Source organism: Pygoscelis adeliae, unplaced genomic scaffold (assembly GCF_000699105.1).
Source record: "Pygoscelis adeliae isolate BGI_AS28 unplaced genomic scaffold, ASM69910v1 Scaffold160, whole genome shotgun sequence".
In the NCBI taxonomy this organism is placed as follows: Eukaryota; Metazoa; Chordata; class Aves; order Sphenisciformes; family Spheniscidae; genus Pygoscelis; species Pygoscelis adeliae.
The window spans coordinates 1,191,773-1,207,094 of record NW_008824035.1 but is presented as its reverse complement, the minus strand read 5'-3'; the positions used below and the strand labels follow the sequence as shown (position 1 = coordinate 1,207,094).

The following is a 15,322-nucleotide window of genomic DNA, read 5'->3' as shown; positions in this document are numbered from 1 at the left end:
CGCCGCGGCCGGGAGCCCCTTGTCTGGGGCGCAGCCCTCCTGTGGCTGCCCCCCTCTTCCCTGCTACGGGGAAAGGAAAACAGCCCCGAACGCCCTCAGCCGCGGGAGAACAGGCGACTCCTGACTGCTCCCGTAACTTTTGGGTTAGCTAACTTGCCGCGTCCTGTGGCGGCCTCTGCAGAATGGCGAGCTGTAAATGGGGCCAAAAAGAGCTTTGGCTTATTTGAGAGGTCGGTGTATTTGGCAAAATGCGCTGCTTTGGCTGCATCGTATAATGGTGCACCTTGGATAGCTACAGAAGGGAAAAGCTGTCTACCTGTAAAGTAGTGAGGTGTTTCGTACTGCTACCTGTACAAAAGAAAATGAATAGAAAAGCTTCCAATTTTCTAACCTGTAAATGCCTGTAGTTACCTGTAGTCCTGGTAAAACCGGTCAAAAGCTCATCCAAGCTTTTGCAAAGGAAGAGGCTGGGCCAGGTCCTCTGACAGCACTCACAGCACTGTTATTGCCCAGGAGGGTTAAGTCTTGTACTCCTTGGTCCTTTCTGTGACTTTATAAGTGTGACGCAACTAATGTGTCAAAAAAGTGAATACCTGAGATTCAAATATGAGTGTATTTCTCAAGCTAGTGAACAGTAGTGCAAAGTCTTCTCAGCAAGTGCTTTGTAGGTGCCACGGTCCCACAATGTATGGGAGAACTTGTAAACCTGCCTGAAGTCCCCCTTGCTTTGCTACTGAAGCCTTTTAGAAACCTCTTTGAAGACCTCTTTGAAAACCTTGGATCAGTTTGAGAGAGAAGACTGGTGATGGAACTGTTGTTTTCCAGACACAGTATTATGGCTTAATAGCGGGAGGATGTAAATATGTGAGTATATGTAGGTTCACTGCTAATACTGCATGCAGTTGTTAGAAAACAATTTTTTTTAATAGTGGTTCTTACTACAGGATTTTCTGTCCTATTAAAAGCATCCCAAAGCATAATTTGTTGGCTCCCAAACATTCATTTAGCATTATCTAGGATATAATCTATGTTGGAAAAAATATGAAGTATTCTAAGTAATATTCTGTTCTGAAGTAGGTTGCAAGCTGGCTTGCATAGTAAAGAAAATCTTAAAGCAAAATCTTAGTACCTAAATTGGTAATGAAGCAGCAAGTTAATTTTTGGATCTATTAACCTTCATTTGCTAACCTTGACATAGTCGTGTTGGCCTACAAAAGAGAACCTTGGTATAGCTTCAAGGGTTGTTTTGTCAGTGCTGTAGCACAAAATTGTTTAAGCAGCTATAAATACTACACGGTAAGCTTTCAGATTTCCTAGCAGCCAAAACCTACTTCAGCTTCAATCTGAAGCCAACCAACGGAAAGTTACTAGCAAAATCGGTGTGATGTTACTGGTGGTTGCCTGAAATTCTCATCTGCCGCCACACATCTTTCGTATTTACTCATTATGTCAGGGCTTAAATTCGAAGCATCATTAGGTAAGTGTTGTGCTGGTAAGAGATGCAAGGCTTAAGGGTAAGCAGTAGTTCCATTCAGGAGGTGCAAGTCACAGCTGGCTCTATTGCCTCTCAGAATTTCTGTGCCCTGAATAATCACTTTTACTGTGTGGAAAACAGTACTTGGGGCAGGGGGAAATTATGAATTTGTCTGGGTTTGCTAAGGCATTATACTTTTCAAGTACCTCTTTATTCTTGGACGGGTTGTTTGTGTAATGTCTTTGTAATGCTGGCATTGGTAGGAAACCACAAGGTAGGAATTTCGGGTGAAAAGTACCTGTCCTCCCTTCTGGTTTGGGTATCATGTTACAAAACAAGTAACTACTGGAGCAATTAAACATAAGAAGTTTCATTTCTTTTGTGTCTAACGGTGTGAGTTAGCTCACAGTCAAGCTAATACTAAGTAGTGGAATTGGTTTGGATTTTTTTTTCTTTTTTGTACTTAACCATCTTTTTTTGCATGAGTTGTAGGATTGCAGTATTTGAATTTAACTTACCCTTGTCCTGTTCAGCTAAGCTTGGTAAGAGATTCAGAAGTTAGTAATGAGGACTTTTTCACATAAGCCTAATTTCTTTGGGAACCAGGGTGAAAAATGAAGCCTATATTGACATTGTAAAAAGTTGCTGTACCTCATTACAACCAATTATATAACCAGTGTCTTGGGAATTCAGAATTTAAAACCACTGTCATGGAACATGAACATCTGTTTTCCTTTGGAGTTACGTGTGGCCATTTTGTTACAATATTTGAGCACTGTGATTTACTGAGAAAACCTAGTATTTTGGTAGGACAGTTCTCATGGATTGTGTAGTTTTTGCTTTTGACATTGACCCAAAGAAGGGCAGCTCGTTAATTTTGTTCTGTAAAAGTTTTCAAAAAGACAATGAACCAGGAATATACTGTGGAAGAACAGTTGATTTGATCCATCAGGAAATCATATAAACATATCGTGATGGCACTCCTAGTTTAGTAATGGAAACTGATTTTAAGGTTTTTCCACAGAATTTTGAAAGCCTTTGAAAAAGAAGTAGTAGAGAGGCATGAGAAAGGGACAGTGAGGTCAGTGAAGTTGGAAAGGTGAGATGATGGAAAAAAGGGAAAGAACATTGAAAGGATGATCTGAAGACATAAGCCCTGAGTAAAGCTTAAAGTTTTTTGTTCACAGAGAAGGAGTTAAACACACACTCTCTGTCTCTGTATTTTGTTATATTATATAATATTATAAAAATATTTATATATTATAAAGTATACATTTTAAATATGTATATCAAACATCATAAGAAGAGGTTGCAAATAACCAATATGGCAAACAATTTGAAGGCTAAGGGAGAAAGGAAATAGTCTTTAGCTGAGGAGAGACGGAGAAGAACAGGGGAAGGGAAAAGAGTGTGTGTGGGCAGGGAATTAAAGCTACGTCACCTTTACTGTAGATGCAGTTGAGAGAAACAACTGAAATATCCGAAATAGAGATGCTTCTATTTCAAGAAAGCAATTAAGAGAGGCTTTAGAGAAGATTTCTGATGCAAAACTGGGTTTAGTTTTGACCTTCCTCTGTAAAATAGTTTTCTTAAAATATAAATTACACCTCAATAAATTAATTTTTTAATTATCTTATTTGTCTCTGAATTGTCATAAGTAATCAAATGCTAGAACAAGTGTATTCGCATTAATAGAAATTTTAAAAATCTGTATCTTAGAAACTCAAAATTATAAACCAACCAACCTCCATACAGGAGTTAATTAAATGTTTTCTTGCTTACTACTTATTTGGTTTAAAGCAGTGTCATACGGCTGCAAGAGTCATAACTTACTGGTCTAAGATTTAATCATCACCTAGCCCTCAGGTTCAAAGATACTTTGTTCTTTTCTCTTTGGGAATTTTTAATCCTGTGAATAAGTTATGTGACAGGTTAGGTGGTTAGTTGTTTGCTTCTTTGTTTTAATACAAGAAATACGGCCTTTTTTAAGATGACAATTGACTGTGTAAATTGGATCCCGAGTTGTTACAAAACCAGGTTGTGTGTCACTAGGCCACATAACCGAGCCTAAAAACAACAACAACAAAAAGCCCCCAAAGTATCATGGGTTCATTTTTTCTGATTAGCCATATTAAGGTGGTTACTACTATTGTTTAAATTCCCATTTCAGGTTACATCTCTAAAAATCACCTCAGAGAATTCACACTGCATCTGTAATTTACCCTGACATAATAGTTGTCATCTGACAGTCACCTACATAACCCTGTTCTTGAGATTTAGCTTTGGTATCAGGTGCAGTGGCATATCCTTGTTCTGAGTTATGTGGTATTGGAAAGACTTCCAGAACCATTCAGGTGCAGTAGGAATAATAAGGATCACTCATGTGCCCCAGTCTCTGCCCTCAAATTCTCATGTCCTGGGAGAAGTGGTTGGGTTTTGACATGCCTTTCCTCCCTCCCCCTCTTTTTCCCCCCGGGTAGTGTAAGGCTAGGTTTACTTTACAAATGTGCAACTTTAAAAGACACATAATTTCATTCATTTGCAGCTTGTTTCAAAGCCAGTTAAAGTTAATAGCTGTTTTAAGTAACTGCAGTCACTCATTATGCACAGTAATACCTATTTAAACAAAATACTTGATGCATTAATTATTTTTTAAAAGTAAACCCCAGAACCCAAAATACAGAATTCATTCTGTATTCTTTAGACTGTAATTTAAAACAATACATGAAACACAAGCCAGATCATTTAAATTACTGGATAGCCACTAGATTTTGTTGTTTGCAACAATATAGACAAGGTAATTGTTTTCTTTTTAACTTTTGCAACAGAAAATAAAATTACCGAAGAAAACAGCCAAACGATACCCAGCATATGAGCTCTATCTCTATGGGGAAGGGAACTACGCCGAAGAAAACAAAAATCTCCTATTGACAGGGATTCCAGTTCTGTTTCTTCCTGGGAATGCTGGCAGTTACAAACAAGGTAAGCATTTAGCTAAGTTATAGGTATGTTACAAAGAGCTCTCCTATTTATGCATTACTTAATGGCAAGAAGTTTTCTGTTTGAAATAATATCAACAAAAGTCATAATGGTTGATCGTATTATGGTGCAGATATCCTTGTTAGTCCGTGGTTAATTGCAAACAGTCAAAAGTTGTCATTTTTGTTTCAAATCAGTTGAGCAGTTGAGCTATAATATTTTTCTGGAGTAAGACTTCAACTTTTGACAGCCAGAAACAGTACAGTTTATGCTGTACTATGGCAGCACTGCACCCTTGCTGTGTTTTTGATTGCAAACATCTAGTTGGTTTTGATCTGAGCAACCTTTAGTGCAGTTATGCCAAATAAACCAAGAGCTGAATTTGATTAGAAGAAACTGAAGAGGCTGCCATCTGTGATGTGAGGTAATTACATGCTATAGAAATAAGCATCATCTTGTGGCTTGCCCTGTAGCTTCATTGTTTCCTACCTCTTTACATAGTGGTGTTTTTTCCTTAGCATCATCTTCTCACTTTACACATAGCCTGCTTTTGTTTTCCAGGTTATTCCCTCTTATGCGTCTAGGCTCCAAATGAAAAGTAGTAGTAGTTTTAAGGCATTTTTGTTTTTCATTGTAAATACCAAAGTTAGTAGTTTGATGAACATGAAGTATTGTGTTTAAGTGTTTATTCAAGTATCTGATATTTCTTCCAGGCTGGGTTTGTCGGACCGTTATTTTTGTTCTCTAAAATGTGCTTTGAAACAGTTAGTAACACTCTTACGATGTTAGCCAAATTGATGTGTATGCATGGGGGAAAACCCCCACGGTCTAAACCCTGATGTCTTACTGTGATAATTTTTCCTTATATTTGCACTGAACTTGATTAAATTATCTGATTTCGGAGAACCTTTACAAAGTTATTTTCTTTGAGAATATACCCACTTAGCTTATAACAAAGTAAAATATTTTACCAACTCGTACTTTCAGAAAACCCATACAGACTTGCAGGCACAATAGTATCCAAAGAAGATTATGAACATAATGATTATGAGAGATACCATATGGACTTTTGTAATTGTGCATAAAGTATTGCAAATCTGAATTAATGCTTTCTCTAAATCACGGCAGTACATCACTATGCAGGAAATAAAATGGTACTTTCAGAGCATGTTAGGAATTAAAAGGAAGTATATGAAGAGAAACTTAAACTAGGTGAGTAGAAGTACTACATGCTGTGGATATAATGTACCACTTAAGATCAGTAAATATTTAAATATTTATTCTTTGTTTTGAGAAATTGATTTAGGGAGACTGGCAATAAGTCATATGTTCATTTTTCAAAATCTTTGTTAAAATAAATTGTTCTGCCTTAATCAGTGGCTCAGAATAGTTTTTGGTTTATTACGGAATTTATGAAAATTTGTATTTCGTTCAGAATTTATTGTGGGATAACACATTTTAATTCTGATACCTAGATGAGCAGAGAAGGTGTTATTGTTCTTTTCATACTTGTTTAAAATATATTCCTATTCGCTGAGCAATGGAGACGGAAGTGTTGCTGCTGCCTTTGCTGGGTTTGTTATTTTGATGTGTTACAGGCACTTTTGAATGTTAATGTTAATTCATCATCTTTCATGGGCACTTAAATGAACCTTTTAAAATGTACAAAATTCAGACTTCGACTAAAAGATGATGGTCTGGTTTAATTGTTGGGAATGAACCTGAGATTGGGAGAATTGAGATCCTGAGTTCTATTTAGGAATCTGTCACATGCTTGCCTTGTGATCTTTGGCAATATTCTTGTTCCTTTTACCATGAGGTAAAGGTATACCATACCTTTATACCATAAGGTATAAAGTTGCGATAAGATACTTCATCTTTTAAATACTTTTTAGGTCTTTTCAAACCATTTCAAAGGTGTTCTTATTGCTTATTAGTTTTAGATAGAATTGGTGAAATGATCGACTACAAATTACATTTATAAATTTCATCATGCTGGGTGTTCGAACATATAAAGCATTTCATAAATACTTATTTCCAATTTCATGAACTTTGCTGAAATTTGTTTGATATGGTAATTTCTATAGCAAACTTTTCCGAGAAGGAGGATTCTGTAGGCTGCAGATCTCTGAAACTGTCACACTCTAGAAGAATCTTGCTTCTGTGTGCTGGATTTGGGCAGACCTTTCTGGCGATCATTAGTTTATTTGCAAAAGTATATGCTCGCTTTTGGGACTTTCTCTTTTATTTTCTTCTTTCCCTCCCCTGTTGTGCTTTTTTATTTGCAGCCGTTACCGTTCCCATCCTGCCATGTCTGCATGGAAACTTGGACAATACTGCACTCAGAAGGCTGTATTAAATAGCAGCCGGGGTTAGATGGAGAAGACAGGTCAGAAGCAAAACCTTGTAAACAGAACATTTGGTCCCTCAAGATTTAGGTGGAAAAGTGTCCTTTGGGGTTTGGTTTTCCAATCCCCCATACATATCTCGGTGGTATTTGGGAATGTTGTCCTAGACTTGGTGGTCTTCAAAGGAATTTTAGGAAAGCCTAGCAGTAGCAATGCCTCTAGGGTTGAAGTCAAGACTGCTCATTTTGCCTTCTTGTCCTGGTGGCGGTAAGAAGGTGCAAATGAGATGAGAAAAGCAGCCCTCAGGTGGAGGAACATAATCCTTGATCTTGTATAAATTTTTTTTGCCATAAAATATCTCTGTAGTCAGCGGTAAACTAGGTCGCGTGGTTAACTGCCATGAGCATAGTGTGCAGCTCTTGGTAACTCATTCTAAACTTCCTTTTCATCTCATGAGGTTTGTTCTTTTCCACATTCTTCTGTAAGCTCTTGTTATGGTATGTTTACTAATATTTTTTTATCAGAGGGATTCTTATGAAAATAGGAAATAATTATTTCTTTTCTCATTTTACAATTTGGTTCTGATGGTCATTGGCTGATACTTTTGCTCTGATTAATTATATCTTCAAATCTGTTTTTGTAAAACAAGTGTGATTGCGTATTAGAAAAGAGATTGTTTGCTTTTGGATATCATTTTCATCCTTTCTTTACTTTCATAAATGACTTGAGATGAACAATGAATTTAAGATAATTGTTTCTTAATAGATTATATATTTATGTCTTTCTCTACTAATGATGGTGCTAAGCAGTGGCTATTAGACTGTTCTAATTGATGTGGTTTCTTTTCGTAGTACGTTCTCTTGGCTCCGTTGCACTTAGAAAAGCAGAAGATATTGACTTCAAGTATCATTTTAATTTCTTCAGTGTCAACTTTAATGAGGAGTTGGTTGCATTGTATGGTGGTAGTCTGCAACGACAGACCAAGTTTGTGCATGAATGCATAAAAGTAATTCTTAAGCTGTACAGGGTAAGTAGTGACATATGCTGAATAATGTAGTTGCATTTTGGAATGGAATTCTGGGCTGCCTTTTCTGCTGGAAAACTGAAGAATGATGAATAGGGGAGGGAGAATTTATAACGTGTGTAGATAATTGAATGTGATAATAGTGCAATAGAAAAGTGCTGCTCTTCACTAGATCTTTAATGCGTGTGATAATCCCAGAGCCTTGGTGTTAGATCCTATATTGTGTTTCTAAATAAATACTTCCATGCACAATGTATGCTTTTTTGTAGTAGATATAAACTTTCCCTAGCTTATTAAAATATTAATATAGCATCACCTTACATCCAGTTTTCTCTAGGAAAGTTCTTTGATAGCCTATGTCCCTAAGAGTATCAGAAATTAAAATAAGCTGAAGTTTCTTATGCTTACACAGGCTATATAATATTTCCTTTTGAGCTTGAGATAAGCACGTTTTTTGAGATAGCAACTAAATTTATATTCACTTTGTAAACTTGTCAAGTTGCTACTAGTTAATACTATCCTTGAGATGACGTAAGTTAATTTTGGGGAAAAGAAGTGTACAACTGATAACCATAGTTCAGTGTTCAATGTTTTTGATGTGTCTAATTACTCTTTGCTTTTTTGCTTAAGGATCGAGAATTTGCACCGACCAGTGTTGCAATAGTAGGTCATTCCATGGGTGGTCTTGTTGCAAGAGCATTGCTTACTCTGAAGAATTTTAAGCCTGAACTTATAAACCTCCTCATTACACAAGCCACACCTCATGTTGCACCTGTAATGCCTTTAGACAAATATCTTACCGGTAAGTATTGCAGGTTATCTAGTTAACGTTGTCTTTCTTTATTGATCCTCTCAAGCATTGGTTCTTGCAAATCAACAGCAAAATGTGCTGTTTACTGTGATTAATCTATTCCTTTGTTACTCAGGTGGTTGTGTGAAAGCACTAGGATACCGAGAGAAAGTAAGATATGTACTTGAGCTTCTGGGCAGGGCCTGGAGCTCTCAATAATTTGTAATTCCAGTAAGTTGCAGAGCATGTTACTAAATTTGTAAGCTCTCCAGCGAATGACACTTTTTTCCTTTCTTTTTTGTAAAACTTGACCTCTGTAATGGCTTTCTTTATCAAATGAATTGCCTAAATAGAGTTGCTTAAATTTAATGTTTGTCATGCCCAAAGGTTGGGGAGTGAGAATATTGAATATAGATACAATTATATATTTTATATATATTTACATAAAAGATCATATTTTCTGCTCACCTAAATAACTGTGGCATAAAAAATGAAGTATAATCATTATGCATGTACTATACACTTCTTGAAAAGCTAGATTTGACTAAACTATACCGACGAAATATGTGCTCTGATAATTGTGCTGCTACATGTAGATATTGAGGAAACTGGTGAAGGAAAGGGAATGGACATTTATTTTCATTATTCTCTGTGGCACCCGAGAGGAGTAGATTATCTTTAGCTGCAGAATTTGATTTATTGTGCTTGTATTAATTCTCTCTCCGACAACTGATTGCAATGCAATGCTTCTTCTTTACTGACTGTTTCTGGACTGTGGCTGTCCTTAAAATAAATCTGTGGTTTGCTACTTGTCCTGGTTTTGGCTGGGATAGACTTAATTTTCATCCTAGTAGCTGGTGTAGTGCTGTGTTTTGGATTTACCATGAGAATAATGTGATAACACACTGATGTTTTAGTTGTTGCTAAGTAGTGCCTACACTAGTCAAGGACTTTTCAGCTTCCCATGCTCTGCATGCGAGGAGGTGTACAAGAGCTGGGAAGAAGTATAGCCAGGACAGCTGACCCAAACTGGCCAAAGGGCTATTCCATACCATATGGCATCATGCTCAGTATATAAAGCTGGGGGGAGTTAGCCAGGGGACGGTGACCGCTGCTTGGGGACTGGCTGGGTGTTGGTCGGCGGGTGGTGAGCGGTTGCATCACTTGTTTTTCCTGGGTTTTGTTCCTCTCTCTCTGTTGTTGTTTTCCTTTTAATTACAGATTATTATTATTTATTATTATTATTACTATTATTATTAAGCAATTATTAAACTGTCTTTATCTCAACCCACGAGTTTTCTTACTTTTGCCCTTCCAATTCTCTCCCCCATCCCACTGTGGGGGGGAGGGTGAGCGAGCGGCTGTGTGGTGCTTGGTTGCTGACTGAGGTTAAACCATGACACTACTTAAACAATATATGTGCTCGGCTGATACAGAAAGTGTAAGTGTATCTGTCTTTCCCAACTGCTACCTCCTTGGGGTTAAAACAATAATTTTCTTTCCTTATATGAATCAAAAGTGATAATCGGAGCTTGAATGCCTCTAAAGGGGCTTGCAGAAACTTCTAGTGAAATGTTTCTATAGCTTTTTTGTATACCAAATAGACTTATGGGGAAATTGTGATTGATTTTAATATATTTTATAGATTTTTATACAGCTGTAAACAATCATTGGATTCTAAAGGCCCAAGATTTAAGAAATTTAACTACCCTTTCTGTGGCGGGAGGATTCAGAGATTACCAAGTTCGTTCAGGACTGGCTTTTCTACCAAGATTGAGTCAACATGACAGTGCCTTATCTGTTGTGGTAAAAAAGCAAACTATTTTTTTGGTTTTGCATGGAGCTATGTTAGATAGCTATTTATGTAATGCATGTATCGGTGTCTAATTATAGTCTATATGTGCAGCATAGTATAACTAAATATGAAAATACTGTATGTGAAAACACAAAGTAGATAGTGTACAGTTATAAAATCATAAATAGTTGATGTACTATAAATGAGTGTCCACTGGAAGAGGATGTGTTGGGGTGGATTTGAATCATCTACCACTTTGTACTGTTTCTTCTTGCCACCTTCTTGAACCTTTTTAGTTTCAGAACTCAGGTTTTATTTTCCTGCGTTTTTACAAGAGATGTGTATGTGGCGACTGACAGATGTGCAGTATAGGAGTAGACTGCTGGTTTGAGTAGAAAAAGACAGCTTTGGCTTTGAGCCGTCTTTTTGTATTTATCGTTTTTCAAAGAACTTAGGAATAGAAAGGATCTACTGGATCATCAAGTCCAGTCTTCCGCTTTTGCAGGCATCTATCTCCTTCCAAAATTAGTCAAGCAACATTGTAGAAGTGGTTAGGTTTGTCATTCCATCCCCCCACCGTCAACCTGTTCCCAACATGGAAGAAGCTGGAAAACACTCCTCAGTAGGAAGAGAATTTGTAATTTCTCCCTTCCATTTACTGTGCAAGCCAGCTTTTAAATGCATCTGTTCTGACATCAACTTGAAACGTTATCTGAAATAGTTGTCATTCCCTTGGTGTTTACCTCCCTGTCCATTGTACAGAAAGCTGTCTATAAATAGTCTCAGCTCTGATTCTGCTAGGCTAAGAAGATTAACTCTGCATTCCCTTTGTCCTAGTAACCATTCTCTGCATCTGCTCTACTTTCATTTCTCTTGAGTGTTGATGACCAGAATTTTGCATGAGATCTCATGTGTAGTGGTACCAGTTCTTTCTCATGTTTTTTTGATTTGTGGGTTTTGGGGTTTTTGTTTTCTTTTGGGGGTTGTTTTGTTGTTTTTTTTTCTTCCTGGCTGTAATGTATTAATAGTTCATAGCTTACTTGAATCAAGTTGTACAACTAAGTGATAAGCTCCGTTTATGGGAGGCGTTTTTGATATTATTAGTCCGTAAAATGCAATACATGCAATACATTTATACAAATGAATAGCTTCAGATTGCCCAGTTCTTTCTGCATGCTGTTCTGATGCTTCTTTCTGTTGAGAATGCCCTTGCTTTTTCAGCAGCAGCTTTCATTGGCATGCTTCTATTCTTATGTGCCAGGATCACTTATTAAAATAGTAAGATTAGTCATAGAAGCAGTGTTCGAAGAAATTCTTGGTAATTTTCCTCCACACCATTGGCCCATTGGCTCCACCATCCAATGGCCCTTTCGCCATTAGTCTCTGCTATCTAACATAGATAACTCAGTAATTTTGTTTTACAAGTCCTGTTTTACAAGAGCTTCAGCCCTTGTAAGATTTTTGACTGAAGAAGTCATTCTGTTGTACCCTAGTCCCTGAAACTCTTAAGAGAAACGCTATTCTCTTTAATAATTGTGCAAATATGTTTAAGGAGGGGAAGGGCTTGCTTAGAATTTTAAAATGTTGAATACTAACAAAATCTTAACTTTTTTTCCTTCCCCAAACAGAGCTCAGCTGTGCCTAGAGCTTGGGCCTCAACAGACCATCTCTCCATAGTGTGGTAAGCTAATGGAACAAAGGTTAATTGACTGACCGTTCATCCCTCTGTTCTCTACTGTTATCACATTTTACAATAATTTAACTTCAGCATAGTATTATTATGATGTCTCTTCTGACCGCTTTTATTCTTCTGGATATTCCCTTTCTAGATTTAATTTTACTTACTCTGTCTTCTAGGTGCAAAGAATTGATCCTGGCTACCATTAGGGCTTTTTTTGATCTCATAGATGAAAATACAAGGCAGGTTTGTATATGTGACCTCCTGTATATTTCCCCTTCACACTTTCTTATTCCATCCCAGAATGCTTAATCAGCACGAATATCACCCTATTATACAGAAAACTCCTTTTTGATTTTCTAAGTCATACTGAGAAAATTGTTGCTTTTTTGTACCAGACACTGAAAAATCCCATGGCTTTGTGTTGTTTGACCAATGTGTGAGAAATAATTAGGTGTTAACTCAGGTTTTATTATTGACTGCTTGATGCTTTATAGCTGGGGTGTGGGCTGAAGTTTTCTTCCATAATGCAGCAGGTTTAGTTGACCTTGCACTTAGGGTGCAAAGGGTGAAAAACTGTGGTAGTTTAACTCAGACATAATACTTCTCAAACTTCCCCATCTGTTGTCATCATAGTGGCCAGCACATATTTGTGGTGTTCTTTTGCAAATAGCACTTAAAAAAATAGAATGCAAGTAAAATACTAGTGTATTAGTTTACCTCCAGCTACCATTATTTATTGCTTTTCTAAATAAATATCCTGCATCTTACTTCATGAAAACTGTTGGAGAAATCTCCCATTGTACTCTGTTCTCTTTCTGAAATGTTATGTAGCAATAAACATGAATTGGAATTAAGGTCCAAGAAGTTGAAAATACGTAAGAGCAGAGCCCCAGACATAGAAGAGGAAGGCCTCCAGGTGGTTTTTTTGTGGCTGTTTGGGGCAGACTTATCTAGTTTCTTAGTTGTACTCACTTTAACATGTGATTTAGAGAGACAAAAAGGGGGTACAGTTGTTCTGGAGTTGACTGGCAGTATGCTGGAGGGTAAAACTTTTCAGAAGTCAGTTGTAATGGCCACAATTTTGAAAAGCTGAACAGACAAAAATTAGTCCTGGAAATTTGATTTTGAAAAAAAAAAAAAAACCAAAACAAAAAACCTGAAACAAACAAAAAAACCCCAACGCCAAACAAAAGCGAATCCTTATGTAGCTCTACAGCTATCTGGATGCTTGAAATATTAAGACGGGATGTAGTGAGCTGGATTTGTGAGCTCAGACTAGTAAATATAAATGTGAGAATTTTTCCTAAACTCTGGCATAAATGTGTTATTTCAGGAAGAATGCATGTATGTCTATAAAGAAAGTTTAATAGAATGGTTTTCTTGCGGTAAGAGTAGGCAAGGATATAAAAGTCCTAAAAGTTTTAGCTATGCTTTATAATATGCGTAGACTTTCTGTATCGCAGTGATTGACTATTGATGGCACTTTGTTTGGATTACTGAATTTAGAATAGAAAGTGTACCATGTCTTCTAACAACCTCTCCTCCCCAAAACTGTATTGCTGGCTATGATCATGTGATGATTGTAAATCACAGATTTGTAAAATAAAATTTGACAATATGCTCTATTTTTAGATAACTGACAATCCAAAGAAGAGAATGTCTGTGCTGAATCACCACTTTGTGAGACACCCTGCAAAGATATTTGAGGAAAATCCTGAAGCTTTTACAGAACTCACAGGTGTGCAGCAGTTTTCCTTTGAACAGAATTCAATGATACTCCTTTGTTAATAGTTAATCTTCTCACTAACAAACTTCTGGAATACATTTTTGTCCTTCTTCAGACATTGCTAAAATGATATATGGGTTATAGACCTAAACTATCAGCTTTTGTGTGGTTTCAGCACTAAATAGGTTAAAAGGGGTAGGAGCAAAAATCTGTCACCCTTATATGACTTAGATTCTGGAGGACGAATAGGAGTCATATTTACACCAGGGTGTCCAGTAGACAATCTCCCAGAAATTGGGAATAGCTGGATTTCAAAAGTACAGTAATCTACGCTTACATCCCATGCTTGCAAGAGGGATAGTATGGGTGTTGTAGAGCCGTTGTGTTAGTTTTGTGCTACTCATGGAAATCGTGAATATTCAGATCTGCTTCATCAATGACTTCCTTTTTTTCATGACATGGCAGAGTAAAATGGACTGCACATTAATGGTTTCCTTGTAACTGCTAAGAATGCATAGTGAAAGGTGAGAAATTTTGACTGCATGGAGTCATGGGAACTGTACAGAACTTTTGCAGGGCACAGCTGTATTCCTAGTTTTGCTGAAGTGGGGCTGAACCATTTTATGAAAACCATTTTATTTCATTTATTGTCTTAATGTAAGCTATTGTGGAAGTACTGAGGTAGCTTGAACTTTGGTGTCCAGTTTTGGTAATGCTGGTGTAAGAAGGCATTTAGGCATTGACATATACTGAAGTGAGTATGGAGCAGAGGACCACCAAAACGGTTAGCTCCTGGTGCACAGGACATGGGGGAGAGAGGATGAGTGAACTGGTTTTTTTCACCCTAAAGAGAATGCTAAGGGAGATGCTGTTTTTGTCTTCAACTACTTAATGAAAGATTGGAGAGAAGGTGAAGCTAGATTTTTCTCAAAAGTGCACAGTGATAACACAATAGGCAGTAGAGTCCAGTTACAACAAAAGAAATTCCAATTAGATACTAGGAAAAAGTACTTCACCAGGAGGGTGGTCAAACACTGGAACAGGTGCCCAAAGAGGTTGTGGAAGTGATGGGGGGGGGTTGTTTGTTTGTCTTTTTTGGGGTCAGTTTTTAGCAATAAGGAAGAATGTTCAAATTGGATTTCATGTTTGCATCTTCCTGTTTGTGGTGACCTCTTGACACTTAGCTAAATTTCTGTGATGAACTTGTTACTCTAGTTACGTAGAAGAAAGATATTAACCTTAGAATCATAGAATCATTAAGGTTGGAAAAGACCTCTAAGATCATTGAGTCCAACCGTCAACCCAACACCACCATGCCCACTAAACCATGTCCCAAAGTGCCTCATCTACACGTCTTTTAAATACCTCCAGGGATGGTGACTCAACCACTCCCCTGGGCAGCCTGTTCCAATGTTTAACCACTCTTTCAGTAAAGAAATTTTTCCTCATGTCCAATCTAAACCTCCCCTGGCGCAACTTGAGGCCATTTCCTCTCGTCCTATCGC

At 37.3% G+C, this 15,322-nt stretch overlaps 1 protein-coding gene across 1 annotated transcript in view; it reads left to right on the top strand.

Annotated features, from left to right (window-relative positions):
• Positions 1-15,322, top strand: part of PGAP1 (post-GPI attachment to proteins 1) — a 52,940-nt gene that overhangs the window by 4,057 nt on the left and 33,561 nt on the right. Inside the window, exons 2-8 of the mRNA XM_009332800.1 lie at positions 4,303-4,456; positions 7,653-7,828; positions 8,456-8,627; positions 10,261-10,421; positions 12,039-12,091; positions 12,268-12,334; positions 13,724-13,829. Of these exons, the coding sequence (XP_009331075.1) occupies positions 4,303-4,456; positions 7,653-7,828; positions 8,456-8,627; positions 10,261-10,421; positions 12,039-12,091; positions 12,268-12,334; positions 13,724-13,829 (889 nt within the window). The remainder of the gene's footprint in view (positions 1-4,302; positions 4,457-7,652; positions 7,829-8,455; positions 8,628-10,260; positions 10,422-12,038; positions 12,092-12,267; positions 12,335-13,723; positions 13,830-15,322) is intronic.